This window comes from Phalacrocorax aristotelis, chromosome 6 (assembly GCF_949628215.1).
Source record: "Phalacrocorax aristotelis chromosome 6, bGulAri2.1, whole genome shotgun sequence".
Taxonomy (NCBI): Eukaryota; Metazoa; Chordata; class Aves; order Suliformes; family Phalacrocoracidae; genus Phalacrocorax; species Phalacrocorax aristotelis.
In genome coordinates, this window is record NC_134281.1 from 5,789,330 (window position 1) to 5,812,570 (window position 23,241).

The 23,241-nt window shown below is 46.1% G+C and overlaps 1 protein-coding gene across 19 annotated transcripts in view; it reads left to right on the forward strand.

The window, feature by feature from the left end:
• FOXP1 (forkhead box P1) overlaps window positions 1-23,241 on the forward strand; it is a 390,881-nt gene that overhangs the window by 269,350 nt on the left and 98,290 nt on the right. For 17 of the 19 annotated variants that reach the window (XM_075095656.1, XM_075095655.1, XM_075095666.1 and 14 more), the window contains one exon: window positions 7,131-7,259. The exons of the other annotated variants lie outside the window; for them this stretch is intronic. In XM_075095656.1, coding sequence (XP_074951757.1) covers window positions 7,131-7,259 — 129 coding nt within the window. The remainder of the gene's footprint in view (window positions 1-7,130; window positions 7,260-23,241) is intronic. 19 annotated transcript variants of the gene reach the window in all.

A 23,241-nucleotide genomic window follows, 5' to 3' on the forward strand; every position in this document is an offset into this window, starting at 1 on the left:
GAGGATGAGATGGGGATGCGGGTGATTTGGATGCAGGGCTGGCGAGGGTGCTGGGCAGCAGGGCTGCTTCACCAGGTTACCTTGGATCCTAGCTGTGTCCCATAGCAGAGCCCTGTGTCTGCCTGTAATTATCGCCAGGCTTCTCCGCCAGGATGCCAGGAGCGGTGTCAGAACTCTTGGCCTGGGCTCGTTCTGATGTGTGGTGCCGAGGGTCAGGATGGTGGGAATGGGGAGGGAACATGGAGCAGCTCGTTTCCCAGTTCTAGAGGAAGATGAAAGAGCTTGGGTACAAATGTCAGAGGGAATAAGTGCTGCAAGAACATCTGCTTCTTCTTTTTGCATCTTCTACATTTTATTCCTCCTCTTCATTTTGGTTCCTTTCCTATTCTCTCTAGTTGGTTCTTCTCACCTCCCCCTGTTCTGTTCCTCCCAGAGGAACAGCACTACCCACTGCTGTCGCTTTGCACTATATTTTTTTTTTCCTTTTTGCATACTGCTCCACTCCTCGCCGGTTTCCACACGTTGTGCGGCTCCTCAGCCTGTCGGAGGAGAGCTGCAGCAGGGCTCCCCTCCAATGTGTCTGCCTCCTACCACCGCTCCTCTACATCTGCTGCTCCAGGAGAAGAGGGTGTCGCAGGAGAGGAGATAGAGGAGGCAGGAGTGGGAGAGACATGAAGCAGCTCTGAAGCTCGGGTGCATCCGGGCTTGTGAGCTGCATCTTGCCGCTCTGCTGGGAGCAGCTGTGGAGTAGAGCGGGGTGTGAGGACAGATGGGAGCTGAGAAAGAAGAGAGATTGCTGGCTGAGTCTAAATCCCCCCTCGTCCCACCCCGGAGAAACAAAGGTACTTGCCCTGCGAGACTAGATGGAAGCAAGAAACCCTTCTGAGATGAGAGGTGGGCCATGCTTCCACTGGGAGAGGCCCCTTTAGCTGCCGACCGGGCGGTCCCTCAGTGCCTAAAGCCTCTGCGACACGCGGGGAAAATAGATGGTGGGAGGACTGCATGCCTGATGCTGCAAAGCCATGCTTCGTCTAAAACACAGTGGGGAAAGCTTAGCAGCAATCTTAGCTGTGTAAGGATCCAGCTCTGTAATTGCTCGGAGGTCAATACGGAAGGTCTCGCTTCTGGAGTCTGGGACTGGGATTGCATTGTGTTTTTCTCCAAGGGTAGATTTTGCCCTTAAAATATTTTCTGTCTCTCTGCTTGTTGTGTTGTGTTTTGCTTTTTAACGACCATAACTGAAATAACGGACAGATGATGATGTTGGCTGGAGAGTGACTTTCCAGATTTACTGCTTGGACACTTCAGATGGCTGCGGGACCATCTCTGATTTCTGGGAACACTTCCTTCCTCCTTTCTCAAGTTGCTTTCCTGATGGGCAGCTTTGTCCACCTGGAAAGGCCCAAAATCCTTAGGAATCTGTAAAAACACATGGGATTTTGTTTTGTGCCCTTCCTGCAACTGCATTGTGCACGCTTCTCCGTTTCGGAGGCAGCCGATTACTGCACAACTGCCCTGGGAATTGGCAGTCAGACAGGACGCCAGCTTCTTTTGCATCCTTGTGTCTGTTGCTCATCTTCCCACCCTGCAATGTACATACCTTTCCATACGTTCCGCAGTTCCCTGGATCAGTCTTTCCATGCCTGATAAGCCTCAGGTGCGGACACGAGCTTCTCCTGGCATTAGAGTCAGGCCCATTATAGCTGTAGGTCTTCATATTTCATTAATAGCTGATTGATATTAATATTGGTTGGAGCAGATGGGAAAGGAGGAGCCCGGGCTTTTTTTCTTCAGTAGAAATAGGCTGATGGAAAAACAGTTGGAGAGTTGCTGCCTTGTTGTACTGGCTGCAGCGGTGGAACAAGTTAGCAAGAGGCTCCATAGGACTGGATCCTGTTACTGTTTTCCTTATGCACTAACACTGTAAGCAAGTACATGGCATTTAAGCAGCATTTCTATTTCTAAAGTTCTACCCTCTTTTTCCAGTGTATTTCCCTTTCCCAGCCCCCTTCCCAAATCAGGAGTTTCCAGCCGCATGAAGCCAGAGGCAGGGCTACATTTTTACCCTTCGAGCAGAACTTGCCCAAAGAGGATGGTGAAACCGAAAGATTGAGCCGCTTGCGTGAAAATGTCGAATTACAACAGTAACTCGGGTGATAACAGTGCCGGATGTTCTGGGCAAACAACAGCTGGGCAAACAAGTCATGTTCTGTCTATCTTGCAATAAAATTGTCTTGGTCATCTCAAATGCATACTTCCCCCCCTCACCACCCCCGCTGGTGCTTAAATAGTTGGGAAACATTAAATGGATGCCACTTCCCTAAACACAGGAGAGGGATTTTCGGTGGGGCTTCCCACTTACTCTGTGGCATCTTTGAATGAAATAAGCTTGATTCATCTCACAGTGAATGTACTGTTAAAATTTTCCCTGAGTTAGGTGTCACCCAATGTTGGCTCCCAAATATCCCAAGTTTGTGCAGTGCCTGAAGTACAGCGTTTCAGTTGCCTTTTTACTGGTCTCTGTTTTACACCAGAAAATCGCCTTATCTCTGGGTGATTTCCTAATGGATAAGAAAATAGCTCGGGAGTTCATTTACTGTATCTTGTATTCAGGCGTAGCACCGAGCAGAATCAAGATGATTCGGTTGGTAGTGAGCCTTTTACTGATGTCGTCCTTTCAAATCCCTGTTGATAGCGGCCAAAAGCCATGGCACTCAGAGATGCGCTTGCTAGGGGACGCCTGCCTTTCTCTTCCTTCGGTAAGTGGGGAGGTTTCCTGTTTGTATTCCGGTGCAGAGGAGGACGATTGCCAGTGCTGTGTGATGAGCTGCTGGAGGCCAGGATTGGCATCTGGGTCTGGTTGTCCCAAGCAGCCGTGTCCAGGCTTGCAGCCTCTTCGAGCAGCGCAGATAGGTGGCACGTAACATGGCTGCTGGTAATCACGGGACCAGATCTCTGTGGTTTTGGGGGCTCTTGATGTCTCCACCTGTGATCCCGTGAAGGAGCACTCAGCTGCCTGGATGTACAAACGTGAGCTGGTTTACCGCGGCCCCCGGCAATTGTTCACTTGCAGAAGTACAAGCACGTGGTGGAGATTTAGAATGTAACTATGGCAGTGGGGAGGAATGTGTGAAAAGAGCTTGGAGATGTCAGAGCACCCGCTCGTGAGGAGAGGGCCACGGTAGCAGAGCTGTTGGCTAGCAGTAAACAGTCCTGGCACCCTTGTTTCAGGACTTGGCAGCAGCAGGAGTTGAACCGAGTCCAGCTTTACTCTCTACTGCCTGTTCAGTAAGTTGAGGACAAGGCAGATGATTAAGGAAATGTGGGGAAACTGCTACAGAAGCTTTTGGAAAGATAAGAGACTTTGGTCTCCATGTCTGACAGTCTGGCACTTCTCACTAGCATTGAATTCACATGCAAATCAAAGGCAACATCTACTCCCACAGGAAGCTTTATTAATGTACAGGCCTGCTTGAGAATCTCCGCGCTGATGAAGGTTGTGGGACTGACTTCACTCTCAGATTAATTTCCTTGTCTATCCCCGCTTGAGTGCTGTGCAGCATCGGCAGCCTCAGCAGGGCTCCCACGCCGGCATCCCGTGGTGGGCTCCACGGAGGAGCGGTTGCTGCGTGGAACCAGAGGAGAGGGTAGAGGTATGGCGCTTGTCGGCTTGGATTAAATGGGCTGCGCCAGCATAATGAGGGCAGGTGCCCACCGAGCTTCAACATCAGCAAATTAATTTCATGAAGGCGCTCCAGATGGGCTTGAAATACTTAGCATATAAGAGGAAAGAGGGCTGGTGCTTCCCGGACTGAGCTAGCCATCTTTCTTCTACACATCCCCGTTGTGTGTAAGGAGTGCGGTGAGACTTTGAAATGGTAGGGGTAGAGCTCGTTGTGCGGTGGGAGGGAGGAAAGGCTGAGCAGAGAAATGTAGAAAGGCAGAGGGACTTGGGGTCCCTGGGTTCACTGTACCACCAAGGACGCAGTAGCTACTTGATGCAGATGTTCAGTAAGAACCAGATCTGAGCTATAAACAACCTTCCACATCTTAAACCCAAGCTCATCTGATGCTTAGCTTTTATTGCTGTCAGTTATTTATAAGCGAAAGAGCAAAATCTTGAGAGAAGAGGGATGGGAAATGCCATTTCAAGCTGCAATCCCCTGAGCTGTCAGCTTGCCGTCATCTCACCCGCACCTGCCCCTCTGTGTTTCTCCCTTTGCTGTTCCTGTCCATCCTGGCTCCTTGTATCCGTGATGCTTCCTCCAGCCAACTCATTCATTACCCTCATTCTTTTTAATCCTTTCCTTCGCCCCCCACCCGCTCAACCCTCCATGCTGGTCCCTCCCTCTCACCATCGTGGGTCTCACCGGGACTCAGCACCAGCACAAGTGCCAGCCGGGCATGGAGCAGGGTGGTGCAGGTGTCACCCCGAGTGGAGAGCCTGCACAAGGTTGGGTGTGCGGGGATGTGGGTGCTGGGCAGGGGGGACTGGAGCAGGGACAGAGCTCTGGCTTTGCTCCATCAGAGCCTCACCATTGCGAGCCTGGCCCCAAGGGCAGAGACTTTCATCTGCGTGGGGTCAACCGTGCTCAGGGCTCGTGGTGGCAGCGGCCACCTTGCCAAGCTGCACAGAGCTTCGTGGCCAGCTCGAGTACGAAGCAGGCATTTCTTGCATGGCTACTTGTTCTGGGAATCTTCAAAAATTTCTGGCAGCCAATTTTAGTTGTGCAACCTCTCAGCTGCCAGAACGGATAGAATATGATCATATCACATGAAATGCATGCAGGGTCTGCTATAGCAACTGTATTTCAAAGAGACAACACATATGGTGACTGGTTCTTTTTGGAATAATATCTATAAGTTGATGATGTTTTATTCAAAAAGGCTGTAGCTTGAAAGGTTAGGGATGTTCTGATTGTTTAGTGTATGATTAAAGAAAGGCTTCTGTGGTTTTTTTGGCCTATTGAATCTAATTACTGGGAACTAAAATGATCATTTGATTGCACATTTACCTGGAATTATTCTTCTGCAGAGCCAGTCTTAATAATATATAATAATATGTTGCGCTTGTACTGTATAGCGCTTCTTGTCTGAGCAACTCAGAGTGCTTTACAAGTATTCATTAATTAAATAAGCCATACAACACCCCTGTTAAGTAGGTGAGTATTTGTTGCCCATCCCCTTAAGTCTTGTAGGTTTTATTTCTGCTGCCTCTGCCCACCCTTGAAGATGCTTTAACAGCTAAATAAGCTAATTCAATAAAAATAACATTTTTTTTAACCATACTTAGCACTTTCTGCATAAAGGTTTCCTTTGTTGCGTTGTATTAATTGGTAGGCTGTAGGGTCTTCTGGTTCTTGACGCTGTACCGACGGTGGGGTGGCTGTGCGTGGGGGAGCACAGATGCATCCCCGCCCCAGTAGCATGTCCCTGCCCGGCAGCTCCTCGCACCCCTCGTGGGGACACGGGCTGTTTTAGAGACACTGTGGGCGCGCTGAGCTCCGACCAGCTTGAAGTGCAAAACCTCATTTTACCTTCATCGCACCAAGCTCTGTTGGAAATCGCATCCACCTTTAAAGAGTTTTTCTGATCTGGTGGAGACTTGTTATTAAATTTGAAAGGAGGGCTCGTTGCCAGAGCGCGGTAAGGTCTCTCCTCCCCGCTTGCCCTGGTGTGCTGGCCAGCAGCGGTGGTTCTTCAGCCCCCCTGGGCTGCTGAGCGTCCCTTTGAGAGTAAAAAGATGGGTCTAGGCTGTAAAATAACACGGTTGCACTGGGGGGTGGCGGATCCGAGTTTGCAGACCTTGGTGTCAAACCTTTCCTGGTGGTTCTGTGCTGAGATGAAACACTTTGCAACTTGGAGAAGCAAGTGAAACCCGAAGCGTATCTGACTCCTTAATTAAATAGGTATTAATTAAATCACTCGGAGAGCATACACAGTAGGAGCGGGGAAAGCTTTTTCCCTCTTTCCGTGTAGGCATCTTGCAAAGGGACTATTTTTTTTGTTTTACATTAATGAAGTCTTCAGCCTTCCTACTTTTCCACCTACACATGTACTGAACGTCTCCAAGGAGACCAAGAAAGCCCGAGTCCGGCGCTGGTGAATCCGCCGGGAGCAGCGGGCTCGGGTCTCGCCAGCGGAGCCTCAGCTGTGCCACAGCCTGTCTTGCAGGGATTGTCCTTGTGGTCCCCTGGCTGGAGGGCCGGGAGGGACCTGGGGCAGGGACTTGCTCCTTGTCCTGTTTTCTCCCATGTTTCAGCTCCTCTTGCTTTCTTTTCTCCACCTGATGGGAGAAATGGGGCCTCGCAGAGGGGCTGGCTCCAGTGCCCAGGGACACTTTTCCCTTACTTTGCATGAAATTTTGCAATAATCCCCCACCATGTGATGCTCTGCGCATGCTTTTGGGATCACATCCCTTGCTCCCCCACCCCCTGAAGTCCCGATGTCCCTTTGCTGCTCCGCCCCTTCCCCTCCAAGTCCCCACTGCTGGTCCGTCACAAGCCCTTAGTGATTTTGGGGGTGCAAGATGCAGCCCCTGCTTTTCGTTGCATTCACTGCAGCTCCTTGCAGCTTCCTCAGCCTTTAGCATGGTACCTCGGGGGACTCGCCATGGCTCTGCCTGCTGCCGGCTCTCCTCTTCCTCACGCCGTAGCCTTCCAGAAACTTCCCTGACTTTCTCTGGTGCTCAGGAGAGCAGACAGTGATATACGACTGCCCTCTTCTGTAAACCAGACCTGACCCACTGGAGCAGAGGAGCATGAAAGCCATTAGCACATGAGCCTGACGGTAGCAAAGAAGGGCATGAGCTGCTCCCGGCGGGGGATAAAAATAACCGTATGGTGCTCACCACCGGGATCCCTGAAGTTCCTCGAGGTTCCCCACAGGAGCTGAACATCAGCTGCTGCTGTTTTTCTCCATAGCCAAAATGGGAAGTCCTGTGGTGGGATATCATCCCGTTGCGTGCAAGTGCGGAGTTGGTTTTTTCGTGGAAGCCGCTGCTTTCCTCGGTGGAGGTGCTTCGGGAGTAGAGGGGTGCCCTGTGACCAAGGGGTGCCGTGACCCTGTGCCGTGCCTGTAGCTCCCCACAACCTGCTGTAAACTCAATTTTCAAACCTCTCTCCTCGCAGGCTCTCCAGGTGGCACGGCAGCTTCTACTGCAACAGCAGCAGCAGCAGCAACAGCAGCAGCAGCAGCAGCAGCAACAAGTTAGTGGATTAAAGTCTCCGAAGAGGAATGACAAACAGCCAGCCCTTCAGGTAAGGAGCCTGCGTGCCTCCGTGAGGGGCTGGGGCTGTAAAAGCAGAATAAACGCGTCTTACTGGTGAACACTGAGATGGGGCCTTCAGGAGCTTCCTCCTGGTGAAGCCACAGAGCGGCTGTGGCGTGAGGACCGGTGCTAGGTGCTCTTGAAAATCCCACCCAGGGCGTATTTACAAATCGTGAGAATGTACTTTTATTAGCGTCTGGTAGGGTTGGATCATGACAAAACGGAATAGCTTTTGTTACCGTGTCAGTGTGCATAGGAGATTTGCATTAACATTTCTGTTTGATTGCTGTTCCGTTTGTAGTCTGTGTTCACTCAAACCGTTGATTTGCTGTGTCAAGGATATTAGGAAATACTAGGATATCATATCATCGGTGTGTTTTTTCCCCTTTTATTGTCTGCTGATTTATGGACATCTTCAGAAATAAAATCTAAATATTATCGGGCTTTGTGCTGTTATGAATTCAGAAAGCTAAAACCAATACAGCATTCCCAAACGGAAGATGTACGCACACATATGCGGCTTTGGAGTACATTCTGCTAGTCTTGTGGGATAAATCATGGGAGTTAAAGACAAGACCTATTAGGTCATGTATCACATTTTCCTCTTTTTTTTTTTTTTTCCCCCTGCTATTCTAGTGTTAGAAATTCCAAGTGGTGGTGGGACCGCTATTATTTTCCTTCAGACGGTTTTCCATAACAAAGCACACGCTCAGGAACTTTCCACTTTAATTCCATCCTCTTGCTCCAAGTAATACTGCTTGTATAAATACTGAGTCAGTCCCTTGCCTTGCCTCGTGTTCACACTCCTCAAACGTCTGAGATACTAACATACACTTGCCAGTTTTGGCAAATTATATGTATCTAGTTCTTTATGTATTTCATAAACTGGCACTTCTAGACCCTTGACCACTTTGCTGGTTTGCAGCTGGTTATTGCTTTTATTATTGCTCTCTTTGCAATTGCAGCGTGTCACTGTATTTTTGATAATAAGTTACTGAATACAGCAGTTCAGCTGCAGTCACACAAAGCCCTGTAGCTGGGACATTTATCTTATCTCGCTCTTCTGTATCTGATGCTTCAGCCTCTGTAGCCCCAAATTCTTTCCGGGTTTTTTTTTTTTTTTTTTTTTTTCCTGCTTGTTGTCATAGCACGTTGTCAAACTCATGTCTGTTTTGCTCTTTCTAATTTTTTTTTTTTTAGTTTGATATACTATCACCGTGAGTTCCCTGACAGCATTGCTGCTTCTCTTGCCTTTTATATGTGCTTCAGATTATTTTCCTCCAAAAATACAGATCCTAGACTCTTTAAATATGTAGTAGAATATGGAAGGTAAAGCCAACATCACTAAAGGCCTTGACAGTAAAGTGAGAGGACCCGATCCTGCAGTTCTTACCCAAATGCAGCTGACGGGGGCTTCAAGGGGAGTTTTGCCTGAGCAAGGAATAGCTATTAACTGCAGCCCTTGGCCCAGCGTGGACAACTCCTAGCTTTCGTGTAGTGATTTCATCTTCAAAGCATTTTGCGAATACTAATCTCCAAAACATCCGCAGAAGGAAAGTCTGATAAGTAAGTAGCATTATCCCAGTTCTGGACTGGGAAACTGGGGGAAGCAGGTTAAGTGACTTGCTTAGGATCACAGAGGGAATTGGGTTTAGAGGTAGGATTAAGATTCATGAGTTCCTGGCTCCCACCCCTGCGCTCAGGCTGCTGGACAACACCTTGCACTTTATAGCCGAGCTATTATTCTTTTGGAAAGTATGAAGCATTTTGTCATTGGGCAAATATACATTTTATTGGCAGCGTAGAGCGCCATAATCCAAAGCGTTACATTAATGCTTTCAAAAATATTTTATTTGGTAAATCCATAGCTGATCCATATGCCTTTTAATAGACTCTTCCACTGGGGACATTTTTAATGAGAGATTGTGCTGGCTAGGTCCAGTGTCAGGTACTAAAAGAAGTGCTTTGTTGTGCAGATGTCTTAAGAATAGCTCCAGAGGATGAAATATGACTGTGTTGACCTTTCAGCTGTGAGCTTATTTGTCAGGATTCAAATAAGTTGAAAGGATCAAACCAAACAGTTTCCGTAGTCAGACTGGGAATTGTGTTGCAGAGGTCAACAGTGAAGGCCACATCGCGGATTCCATAACATAGCCAATTGTTGGTACGTATTAAAGTACTGGAGCAGCTCCTGCAGGCAGAGACACAATTAAAATTCTAATTTATTAATGTATACAGCGAGCTGGCCCAGCCTGTCACTCAGTGATTCAAATGACTGCCCAGTCTTTTTTTTTTTTTTTTTTTTTTTTTTTTTTCTTCTTCTCCTTTCCTCCTCACTTGTGATGCTTTTGCAGTCTTAAACATACTGGAGGTCCTCTTGAACGTACCAGACCCCGAGTGCATCCCCGCAATGAAACTCTGTTGCTGAAAGGAAACAGTGGCGCTGGGGCTAGAATTTTTGAGTAAAAGCGCACCCACGCGAGCACCCACACCCCCTGAAGTGGATGGCGCCGCACTGACGGGCAATATCCGTTGCTGACAGTACGTAGAAGAAATGTCGAGGGTGGTGGAAATGCGCCCGTTTTTGAGAAGTTTGCTTAAATAATGAACCGAGTCATCTTCGCACTTAGTTTATAAATATAGATGTCTCATTGGATAGCCACAGTGGTTAGCGGTTACCTATTTTTTTTCCCAGCAAACAGACTTTGTGCATAACGAGAATGCCGTAGGCATCGCTTACCTCCGCCGTGCTTGGCGAGGGGCACTGGCGAAACGCTCCCTAGCACAAGTGCAGTGCTTGCATGAAACGGGGGGAAAGGGATGCCGTTCACCCAGGGTGCTGGTTCACCTAATAAGATGCTCCGTGGCCCTGCCCGCCCAGGGAGGGGAGGATAGTGTGGTCCCACGCAGGGCTGGAGGAGCTCCCTCCATCTCGGGCTCAGCACTTTAATGCAGGCTGGCAGGCTTTGTCATGTAAACCCCACTGCCACAAACAGATGCGGAAAATTAATCTCATGTACACTGTGTAGCTAATCTGTTATTGCCTCGTGGGTGATTTCCTATATTCCTTCTTTATTCACTGATAAATAGCCACGGTACTTAAATATATCCCGGCATCCCGTGGCCGCAGTGGGACATGCTGCCTTCAGTAGCGTTTACATGACAGAGGGCTCCAGCGATGCCTTTTGGGGTCTCTTGACCTTGATAACTCTACCTGGAGACCCACTTTTAGCAAATTTTGAGATGTTTAGTGTGTCAGAACTTGGACATGGGAGTGGAGATGTGCTCTGCTGATAGTCGAAAAAAAAAAATAAATCTCCAAATACACAATGACTCACATTTTGAGCCTACCTCACACTGCCGTGCTTTATATTTGGCAGTGACCTCCGGTTTCACAGCCTGATGACACAAACAAAAGAAAATTGAAAGTTAAGGAATGGATTTAGTAACCAGCAGTTGGGAAAAGAATATAAAAAAATATCAGCCCCACAAAAATTACTGGAAGTGAAAAAAGACTAAAGCATGTTTGATAATATATTTGCCATAGACATTGGATTTCCTTGAGTCTGTGAAACAAATAATTTTAACAGGCCAGGTATGCTTACGATTTGGAAAATGAGCACATTTTTCCTGGCCAAGATAAATATATCTTTGTATTAATAGACGTATTGATTAAAATGTGCAGCTTTAATTGCTGATGCTCTTAACGATTATTCATTTTGGTTCTTCAGGCATTTTAGTTGCTGGCAAGAGTACACAGATTGGAAACAAATCAAGAGACACATTTTCTCCCAAGAAAGTAAAAGTGCATGTGTGTTTTGGCAATACTAAAAATACAATTTTTTTTAAAGACGTAAATGTTGTGTGTTGCATTGAGCTGAAAGTTGGACCGAAAACAGATTTAGGACGTCCAAGTCAGTATCTTGCAATTGAAACCCATCACTTCACTTTTTTTATGTGCTCAAATGAGATCTGTTGTGTGATAGTTAACCTGCGTGTGTTTGTAGAGAAGAAATAATGAAATTACTAGGACGGAAAGTTTTGTTTTCGGTTGACAAAACAGAAGATAAATCTTCCCTTTAAGTCACGGCCAAAAAAAGAGTTTGGGTTTGGTTTAGATTTTCGGGGTGAGACTGGGGGAGGCTGAGAGGACAGAGCTGTCCTCGCCTTTGCATACCGCTGCTTTTTAAAGCAGCCTTTTGGCTGGGCTTTTGTAGAATTTAATTTGCATGCTATATTATCTTAACATTTCTTTCCAGTATCTTGAGAAATAGAAGAGGGCAAGAGGAAAAAATAATACTGTAGCTTGATGTTGGGGGCAATTATTATTATTTTCTATGAAATTAGCCATCATTAGCTCGGCAATGTAATAAACACTGAAAGGTGAAGGGAAGGGTGTTCTCTGTTTCGCTTGGAGCGCACAAGTACCGGGTTACGTAGCCTCAGGTTTTACATGCAGTGTACCTTTTTACATAGCGGTAAATTTAACAACTGGTAGAGAAATTATGTCTCAGCAGATAATTTGGGAGGGGCAATAAATTTGCAAGCGTATTTGTTCTAGTTGTACAAGTATCTCTCTGTTTCACTTTTAAACATGGGAGTTTGATCTGATTTTGGCCTCGGTCAAGCCAATGGGAATTTTGCCACCGACTCTAGCTGGGTTGAGATTTTACTTCTGCAGAGTTTAAATAGTCTACTTTTGAAAATTTTACTTGAATCCTTCTTTTTTTTTATTTTTGACCTTGGAAATTAAGCAAAGTTGAGTTTTGCTGGTTTCTGCCAAAGGACCCGTAGCTCTTGTATTTTTCATCCCTAAACCCAATTATAGGTGTTAGTCAGTTCTTAGAATATGCCTGTGAAGTGCAAATATCATCCAGCCCACAAACAGGACAAAATCTGAGTCAGGTCCTCAAAGTTACATGATCAGCTTGAAAATTTTGATGCTAAGGGGTTTTCTTCAGTGAAACCTGTGGGCCTTTTTTTGCTGCCCTTTTATATTTTTTTAAAAGCCTTTAGTATTCAGTTTTACCAGCTTTTGAGGCTGAGCAGAAAGGTGACAGATGCAGGTTTTTTTTCTTGAAAGAGGCTATGGTTGACCTGTAATTACACGATTCCAAAACCGTGGCTTCTAGGAAAATACCAATATATTGGGAGAGCTGGCAGTGTGAGGTACTGTCAGCAAATACGATTCTTCTCATTTTATAGCCGTGCAAACCCTGGCAGAGGGATGCTAAGTGACTCGCCCAAGGTCAGAGAGCCGCAGATCTTCAGCGGCACTCGGGTGCACGGCTCCCGCCGGGTTATTTGGGAGTTTGGCATCTGCACGTCATGAAGAAGTCGGTCCTGAGGGGAAAAACTGAAAGTAGAAGCCAGGGTCCCTCATTTCCAGCCCTGTGTCTTGTTTGAGCACCCCGAGTGTAATTTTCTAGCAGGTTTTCTGCTTTGACGTTAAACATTTAGAGAGTAGGTTTTTGGGTTTGTTTTTTTTTTTAAAAAGTGATTTCTGACCAGGTTGGGAGCGGGGCGGCGGGTCTGGCTGTGCCCGAGCCCGGCCATGTGCTACCCACCTTGGGGAAGGGGAAAACAAATGAAACCTTTCTGACTGGTCAGAAATGTGTAAATTGCTGACAAAATGACACATGTAATTAAGAGTGCTCCTGCCATTTTACCTTGTGGTTTACACCTACAGTGTTGAAAAAAGAGAGTGACTCCCACCTCGCTAATTACCATTATCACTGAAATGGTAGGGTTTGAGTCATTAGTTCCATGTGCATTTAATTAGAGGAAGGCTGAAATTGGATTTAACTTATTACTTTTTCATGGATCACTTTCTTGTCATCACTTCAAATTGGATTGCAGCCCCAGGTAACTAATTATGAGCGCCACAGGATCAAGAGTGAAAAAAAGGTAATTAGGAATAACACTGTTGGACCCTTGCTGGTAGTCCACTTGTGCTTGGGAAGAAATGAGAGCGGTATTTTGTAGTATTACAGATTAGGGAGTTAAAGGTATGCGCTGCTGCTAGGAATCATGGGAGACTGCCCCCTCCTATAGCGGTTTATATGATGTACAGCTGGGCTGAAGATGTTATAGCGACATGGTTCCACAATCAGCTCCTTAATACCGAGATTAAACTTGTAAAAGCAACAGATCGGTTGTAGGTATGAGGCATCTCAGCAACGGGGTCCTTACGTATGCGATTACAGCAGCGCTGTCGAGGCACTCTTGAGCCATGGTACGGAGCGGTTTAAGTACAGCGAGATAGAATTGATAACAAATTAATGAACATAGTAATGATCCGAAAAGATCGTTCATGTCCGACGGGGAGATGTGTCAATCAGGAGAACAACGGTGAGGTTGATGGTGTGTGTGTGAGGAATTTAGCTCGCCTGGCTGCCGTGATAAAATCAGGATGTTGCTTCTCTTTTGTGTGCTGGAGAGGTTTCTTTTTGCTTTGCTTTCTGTGAGGAAGGGTTGCTTGCTTGGTTTGCCTCTTTTTTTTTTTTTTTTTTTTTTTTTTTGATCTTGTAGATACGATTGCCAACTTCTGCTTTCTTCAGAAAATACTTTAAAACAAATTGTTTTATTTCCATGTGCAGAACAGAGTTCAGAACTGCAAGTAATCAATTTTATTGACACAGTCTGGAAAAAAATGTTGATGAGAGTTGAAGGATGTGAAGAGATTGAAATGTCAAAGTACCTAACGCTGAGCATAGGAAAATTTCAGAAGCAGTTTCGTTAAGCAAAGACATCTATTGTGTAGAGATCTGTAAGAGGAAAGTCTGCTCTAGGACCTAACGATACTACAAGGAGGTGGTGGCAGCTGATTTTTGCCTTTAGAAGAGGAAAAGTTGCTTAATTTCTCATAGTTGTGAATCACGGTTCAAAGGCTAGCACAATTTCCCTAAGTTGTGTAAAATGGCTTTTAAAGCTCTGTTAATGTAGGCAAATATTTGTGACTCAGTGTTGGGTAAGTGGTGCTTGCTCATTATTTCCTGATGCAAGCTAAGTGTAGGAAATTTTGTGAACGCCATGCAGAGATGCTAAATAGACTTGAGAGTAACAAAATTCAGTTACAGAAATTAAGTCTTTCTCATTTACTTGACATCACAAAATAAATCTAGAGATTAAAAGGTATTACCTTTAATACAGAAAAAGAGAATCTCCTTTAATACATCTCAAATTGATTTACAATTTTTATACATAATATTCATCTGTGGTTGAAAAGGGGGCAACCTAAGGTCGAGTGATGTAGTGTTTCCATTTTTCCATATGAGTCTTACTGCGTGTGATAAAAGCAAACTCCTTTATTTTGTCAGTCTGCAGGAATTTCTGATGAAGTGCAGGGGTCACTTTTCTGTCAATTTGAGTAGGCAGCATTTTTGAACTACTGTTTCGCCCCCCCCCCCGCTCCCCAGCTCCCCTACAAACCGTGGCCCTGATCTGACACACGCGTGCACGCACACACTTAGAGTGCCGCAATCTGCAACTTATTAGTGCGCAGCGCTGGAGCCTGTCCAGTGGTTAGAAAATTTCCTGAAGCCTGGAATAACAGCAGTGGGTGCAAGTGCCATCGAACAGAAGTGACAATGAGGGGCAGTCCGGCCCGCCTGGCGCGACGCCCGGGATGGAAAACCAGCTGAGATAGTCAAACGCGGGAAGATTGACGCGGTGCATCTGGGAAATGCTCAAAAAGTTGGGTTCTTGAAAAAATTACCTTCTGTGATCGTAAGACATCATCTGTTTTCCTACAGAGATTGTTTATAACAGGGTTTTCAAGCACTTGTCAAATAACCAGGAGTGAAGGAAACAGGCTAAAAATCTCTTACCGTTCCGATGAGTCCTGGTGTCGTTGGAAAAAAACAAACTCTCGTCGCAGAGATACGCGGCTTCCCAAGTCAAAGGGTGCCTGGGAGCAGGAGGAAAGGAAACTATTAGTCAAAAGCGACACGGCGAGTACTTGTCGGGCGCGGGACGTAGGTTGGGGAAGGTGGTGCGCCGGGGCGATGCGCGCGGCGATGCCGTTACGGGAGTCGCGAGGTGAAGTCATACCTAGTAACTGGTTTTTGTGTTGCTTAGCTTTTGTTACTTAGCTGTGATATCATGGGCAAAATATTATAAACATATCATGGCCATAGCTTGCTTGTGTAACAAAAGATCAGGAACTTTTATTAAGTTTGTTTTCCTTGTCATATTGTAAAAATTTATTATGTGTACTGTGTATATTAGAAACAGATTTGGGTAATTCTGCCTAAATGAAGTCATCCCAGCTATTTCCAGACTGTCTGTTTTTGGTTGTGAATAATTCTCATACATCAGATGGTTGTCATATTTAGTAGCTCTCTACATTTTAAATAGGACATATCCCATTTTGAACTTCCACGGACTTTAGCTGCCTCTAATTTTTAAGACTATTTTGTTGCAGGAGTATTTTAAAGTACTGCCTGTGGCAGGGCAGGGCAGAGCTGGGCCGGTGCTGGAGGAGTCCCTCGCCTTTCTGCATCAAAATAACAGATTTTGAACAACTGCAGTGTAGTACTGGTGGCTTTCAGCAGCACGCGCTGGGGAAGAGCCTGCCAGATACCTATTTCAGCTTGTCCCTTTGTGTTCACACTTCGCAACAAATATGTTAAAAAAAACCCACTAAAGTACTACGTATCAAAAATCTCCTCCAATAAATCTTTTCTCTCAAAGAATGCATGCTTTTTTTTTTCGTTTAAGAGAAGTGCGAAAGAAGTTAATGTTTAAATGTTTAATGTTTAAATTTAAATCACATACACGTCAACATAGCAGCTAAGTTACTGTGCCTTTTTCTTTTTTTTTAATCCTCAAGGCAAAGTCTCTTTAGGCAGCGTGGGGAAGCTCTGGTGTTCCTCGTGCACCGACCGGGAGCGGTATGCACTGGAGGAATCTGCAGCGATGATCACAGAGCAGAATTTTGCCCTAAAACCGTCAACTTTGCCAGAAATACTTGAGTTACAGCGATTTGTTTAAAAAGAAAGGGGGGAAAAAAAAAAAGGCAAGAGGGAAAGAGAGGAGGCATTTTGATCTAGCTTGCTTGAGTGGAGGAGAGCAGCTGTTTGCCTCATGTGTTTAAATCCCTAGAGCTAATATTGAAGTTTCAGGGCAACAAGTGCAACATAACAGAGCAAGGAGAAACTAAACCCAGGGAGACAATTGGAAATGCCGCTTGGATATGGCTTCGGAGCTTGACAGTTTTACAGCTGTGTCGTCAGGTTGGCAAAATAGTTTGTGGTGTGTGCAAAGGAAAGGCTGTTGCGTTGCTGAAATGTTTTCATTTTCCTGATAAGTGTAATCTGCCTTTTATAAATTACTAATCTGTTTAAGGTGTAACATTAATGGCGCATAATCTCAAGTCATTGTAAGCCTAGAAAATTAAAGTAGACTGAAGGCACAAGAATGAAATGTACTTTGTGTCAGGATGGAGTTCGATGAAGCATGGAGAAGATGGAAGAGATTATTAAATAAACTTTGAGGGGAGATGGAAAAGGTACCGAAATCTCTCATTTTGAAAGGAATTAGTTTACTTGATTATATGCAACTGTATCACACTCAGGAAAGTATAAGACAAATGAAAGCAAAACAAAATTTAATTGAGCTATTATTTTGCAGACTTTGGCTCCGTTTCAGACAGCCTAATCAAATTGCGCTTTGCTCAAATAACTAATGTTAAATGCAGTCTACCAACAGATGTTTAAGCAGAGACTAATTGGAAAATCTACATCTTGGGTTTAGCGTGTCTAGCTGAAAAAGTTTTGAGATTGTATTTTGAAGAGAGGTGGGAAGATGACAGGAGGAGCTCAGGTAGCGATGGGTGTCAGAGAGCGGCGCGAGGAGGCAGCGGTGCCTGTGCCGGAGCCGCCGAGGTCACCGATGCCATGCCTTGGTACCGTTTGCCTCTCAGAAAAATTGTCCTCGGTCGCATTACGTCGTGGGAATCGTGTTGCAGCCCCATAGCTCGTGCCGTGTGCCAGCGCGCGGCGAGTACGTAACGCGGTGGAGCACGCGATTGAGGCTTTTTAGAGCGGTACACATGATTATCAAATCTCAACGCTTTCTTGCCAGTTCTGTCACTGTGACATGTGTTTTTTAAGTGGTGCGACGTCAAATAATATTTTGCTATGTTTCAAGTTATTAACCCATGTGACGCATCTCAATTTCGAGCCTTCTACAACACGTCTGTGCAGCCACTTGGAGCTCTGATGGGATGCAGCACTGGGTTAAATAGCTCGGGCCAGGTTTGTCCTGGGTTTAAGTCGCAGCCGTCCAGGGACTGCGCTGGAGTCAAGGGATCCCAGACGGGTTTAGTTTCCTGCCTCTGATTTGTCTTTCAAATCAGTTTCACACCAAAGTCACGACAGTAGTACCAACACGATTAGTTTCAGTTTGCACAACAGCGGCCATCACACCCGCTGCCATTTCTTGGTAGGACGTTTGGTTTTGTGCGCTTTGGTCCTCATCAAAACTTTGGGCCGAAGAGTTATTCATGGTTTGTGTCCTGGGCCTTAAGCGGGGTTGGTTTCTGTCGTGCAGGTGCCGTACACATTCGCTGTGGAAAATTTCTATCCCAAGGACTTTGTTGTTCTAGCGAACGGTATTCCGTGCATTCAGACAACTTCTGGAAGAAACTGGGGTTTATACAGCCATGAAGCAAAAAGCAAAAATCAGAAACTCATAAAAATTCTCCCATCTTTCATTGGGGGAAAAAAATTAAAAATCAGTAGAAGTGTTTTGGCTGACTCGTAATCGCTTGGATAAACAGCCGAAGCAAACCTGTTGGGAGATGCCAACCGCCAGCCTAGCCAATTGGTTCAGTGCAAATTCAGTCATTTTAATCTCATTGGGTTTGTTGGCAAGAATAGATGCATAAAGACCTGTTTGTTGATGATCTGTCACTGTTGTCACTGACTGCATTATTAATTGATGAACCTCCCAGCTCCATCCCAACGTGAGCTGTGTTCGGGCCAACGCGTCAACCTGTCGCCCGATGCTGGGTTGTAACCCGTGCCTCCATTTCACGTGCTTTTCTTCATGGGGTGGTTACTCCGGGATAAGAGTGAGATGCAACTTGATGAGCAATATTAGAGAGGCCCATCTGGCTCTCACAAAGGTCTGCCCGCTCTTGTCTCAGGGCAGTGGCTCCTCAAGATAGTGCTGGTGTTGCACAGGCTTAATAGCCAGTATGTAATGGGGAACAGCCAATCTGAGTGTAAAAAAAATACCGATGCACACACACATATATATATTTTTCCAAATTTACCAATTGGAACCCTACAAAAGACAGATTATATTTTATGACTTGTAAACAGCAGGGCAGATATTTCAGGAGAACTGCAGACAGCTGTAATTTTGTGAATGCGCACAAATTACTTGGAAAACAAATATTCCTCTGCCTACACAGCTGTATTCACAACCGTGGACCAGAATGCCTTTTGCATGATGCTCACGCCTGGTTCTCTGGAATATAATAATGCTCAAATGAAGAAAATGTGATTTAAAAGCGAAGTCAGAATTAATACTCGCTGTGAAAACCTGCATTACCGGCTGAGGTGTTGGCACAGGAATGGATAAACCACTTCAGGAAAAATGAGAACTAACCAAGGCATTTATTCGTACTCGGATCAAGAGCTGAATGCTCAGACTTTTGTAGTAGAGATGAATGTGCCTGTGTCTTCCCGAGATGCCAGATGCTGTCTGTGCCATACTACAGGGTAAACATGAAATTGGATCTGGTGGTTGAAGAGGTCTGCGGGGCTGCGTCTGGTCACCCGTGGGGAGAAGGGGCGTGGGAAGGAGGCGGGGGCTCCCCCGGCGCCACGGGGGCCGTGGGTCAGCGTCTCGCCCTGCCCTTTTCCTCCCCGTTATCTGCACCCAGGTGGGTTTGCAGAACGCAACCGAGCTGTCGTTCGTGTTGTTTGTCGCTGGCGGTTCCTTCTGTTTGTCCTTTTACTGCGTGATAAGGAGTTTATACGGGAAAGTATGAATAACAAGAGAGAAGGCAAAGAAAATCCCCAAAAGTAAAAAATCAAGGCCAAGCAAGACGGAGTGAAGCTCAAGTTGGCAAGAGCCAAAGGCCTTGCACTGATTTTTACTTTTAACTTTTGTGTTTATTCAAAGGCTGTTGGATACAGGTTAACTTCCTTTGCTCTATATTTATTGCAACGTTACTTGTCTTAAACTGGAACAGTGAGCACTTTGTCAATTAGGTTAAGAGATTGTCCCATTTTATTTAGTCTCCTGTATATCTCTCTGTATCTGCAGGTTTTAAGCAGTTTATTTTAATTTCAGATTTCTAACCCTCCGTTGTGAATCGCTGCTGTGCCATCAGCAGCAGCACTTGAGGGACTATTGTTCATCTTTTCAAAGTGGTGGGAGCACAAGCGCAGCCGCTAGCGTCTCTGAAACCCGACCTTCCTTGAGGATACTGCACCTTGCAGATTTGGAGCAGGATAAACATTTTAAAGGAGAGGGGATATCTCACGCAGGTTATTTTTCATCAGAAAAGGGTCTAGAAATATTCTGTGCAAGAATTAAAAATAGGAGGAAAAAAGCCATAATGGTGATAATTACCTTTCTGTTTGACAGCCGTCAAAAGATGCTACCCAAATCAATTAATAGGAGGGGGAATGCCTCCTCGCCCTTAGCCACGCAACCCCTTGAGCAGACAGCTGAGCAGAAAATCAGTAAAGTCACAGTGTGGTGAATAACAACTGTCCTGACTTCGCCCTAATTTAGCGATGGCAATGATTTTGGTGCTATTTGGAGTGGGCCCAAAGACCTGTCCTGGCCAGGCTCGCAAGCTGCGGTGTTTGGAAAGTGCCTCCAAAGTACTGGGGATTTCTCTCTGGAATAAGAGCATTAATATAATGCAGAACATAGTTAAGATATTTTTAAATCACGTTGTCTGCAACTGGCACTACAAGGGAAGGTATGTTTATGACTTCCATCGCTGTTATTTTTTATTTGGGCTTGTTGCTTGGAAAGTGTGCTCATTTTGAGTCCTTCACTCAGCCGTGTCTACCCAGAAGAAAAACAAACCCATTTCTTCTGGGAGAGCGTGGCAGTGGACACATCAGAGCAGCAGGGCCAGCTGCAAAACTGTGGTGTTGTTTTGTTGCTAATTCTGCAGAAGTGAGTGGAGGGGACCACCCTGTCTTAAAAAAAAAAAAGGAAAGAAAAACAAAACAAAAATAAAAAAAGAAAGCTTTCAGTTTGTAACTTTGATTTTGCTGGAAAAAAGCAAACAAAAAACAAAAAAAAAAAAAAAAAGGCAGCAAACAGCCTTATCCTTGCACAGGATGCTATAATAATTACTGGGGCAGTTTTTCCATTCCTGGTTGCTTTTGCCTCACACCTGTAGGAGGCCCGTTCTTTTGCTTCTGTGCTTCACCACCACAGTACTTTTATTTGAAAACACAAGGAAATTCAATTTCCTAACACGCCTCTCAAGTCAGGGCAGTTACGGCGCTAGAAGAGTTGCAAATGGCTCATGTGTGAACAGTTTAGGATGGAGCTATTCGTTCGGGGCCATGCTGAGGTGCGGGAGAGGGAAGATAATTGTAAATGTTCTTGTGGGGATCTGATTGACAGCTTATTGTCTGCAGGCAGTTGAGTAAAGAATAGGAAATGAGTTAAGTGTAGGGGATCTGGCAGGCTTCAGGCTCTCCTGATGGCGGCTGCGGCACCGAGCAAAGCTCCCAGAGCCCCCAAACCAGCCCTGGGCAGGAGCACCAGCGGCACCCCCGTTTTCCGAGGCACCCCCAAAGGGATGCCCCTAAGCTGGTTCAAAACACGTGTGAGATGAGGCTGTGTCTCGTTTGCTGCTGCTTGGTCATCTGGGGTGCCTAGAGTGGTCTCGCCCCGTGGCCAGCGGGTTGGGGTGGCCCTGGTTGGTGTGTTACTACATTTCTGACCCGTTAATGTGGGGGGACAGCAGGGACGTCCCACGGGGCCAGTGGATGCCCACGGTCCATAAGCAGAACGAGAGAAGGAAACGCCGTCTCCCCTGACGCAGTAGATTTGTTCACACGGGGTGTCTTTGCTAGTTTTACAGTCTCACAAGGTCTGGGGCCCGTTACGTGTCTTTTAAAGTTTTCATTATCCCACCTTTTTCTCTGGAGCGATGCATGCCCTCGTGTCCAAGTGCCCATGAAAAGCCCTGGATGAGCAGTTAAACGTTGCAGAACCGCACGTACTAAAGATAGAAATATTAAAAACAAATACTCCTCCCCCAAAATCTCACTGCCTGTATTTTTTTTTTATCCCCTCGCCTATGTGCATTTGGAAGAAAAAAAAGAAATCCCAGCTTTGCATTGTTAGTGTAGGCTTCTGAGCCAGATTGTACTACAGAGCACACTGATGTGTCTTCCCCTGAGGTATGGAAAGATCTATGTGTGCTAAGCAGGTGTTTTCGTTTGTTTAATTGGAGCTGAGTTTAGCACAATATTACAGATAAATGAATTACACATGTTCAGTAATTCATAGAAAGTGATCGTTGTTTTGCTTAGGCACTTGTCTTCGCATCCAGGTTCGCGGAGATAGCGTGCTGGCAAACGTGGACAAAGGCCTTTTAAAAAACAAAAACCGGTGCGTACATGAGGAGAGCCTGATGTCTGGTTGCTGAAACAGCAATAACTATTTTGTCTTTGTTTAAATCGTAACATTTTAAATTGAAATAGTATCCTGTTTTGACAAACTACAAAACCACAGGTCTGAAAAAGAAATGCACGAGGCCTGTGTCAATAGTCGGTGGCATCTCTGGGCAGGAAGTTTTGGGGTGACGCACGCTGGCGGTGACGGCACCGGGATGGAGAGACCTGGGAACCACCCGCAGGGCTCTGGGGCTTCTCCGGCGTGCTGCACCCGGAGCAGCTGGTTACGTGCACATTGCTTGGCGAAAAGACGACTGTTTTGCTTCTGCCCGTGTTTTTTATTTATTATTAGTCACTTTTTCCATCTTTTCCTTTTTTTTTGGTGTTTTTTTTTTTTTGGTTTTTTTTTTTTTTTTTACCGGGCTTCCTGGGCTCAAGCTGCCACCCCCTTTGCAGCAGTGCTGGGGGGGCCCCCCGTCACCACCGCCAGGTCTTCCAGCAGCAGGACAGGACCCTCGGATCCCGGCAAAGCCTCCCCGGCGGGAGCAGCGTGGGTGATGTGCCTGGCCCCGCTCTCCCCACCAAGAAGCACCGAGCGAAAGCCCACGGGGCGGCTCGGAGGTGCTGCCTTCCAAAGGACGAGCAAAATCGGTCGCTTCTTACAGCTTCCCTCCTGGTTTTGAGTAGTCCCAGCCCTTGGCCAGCTTCCAAATGGATAATTACATTCAACTTACCCAAATTTCCTCTGCAGATTCAATTGTAAACTCTTTTCTCGCTCTCTCCTGCCAGTGTTGTATATAACCGTGCTGCGCAGCGTTAAACAACTGTCACGCGCAGCTCCAGAGCCTGTCGAGTTCTAGGCACAGAAAGTAAAAGGCTGTATCAGAACTTGCGCTGAACCTTAGAGAAAGTATTGTTTGTGCCCTGGCAGTTCATGAAGTACTTTGGAGCCAGCTTTTGGATTAAAGGTGTGGTTGGGGCGTAAGTCACTGTTGTTAGCAGACAGTGCCAGCACTTGAGGCTGATTGTGAAAAGTGGCTTAGTCAAAGACGTCCTCTCTCGTGGATGTCCTCGCCTTTAAGCCTTCCAATAATTGACATTAAGGCTGTTTAGCTGCATTCCTCATTCATCTAGGATTTTGTTAATGCATCACCTGTGGAGCTACTGTGTGTATTCCTTCCCTCCCACCGGCAACAGCTTCCCACCAGCCTCCTGCCAGATCACTCCCTTCCACGGGCTACAACAGAAGGGTCTCGTATGGCAAGAGCTACACTGATAGGAAAAACCAGCAGCCCTTACCCTCAAGGGTACCCATATAAAGCTGTGCCTAGCAAAGCCCACGTCGTAGGATGTGATCCA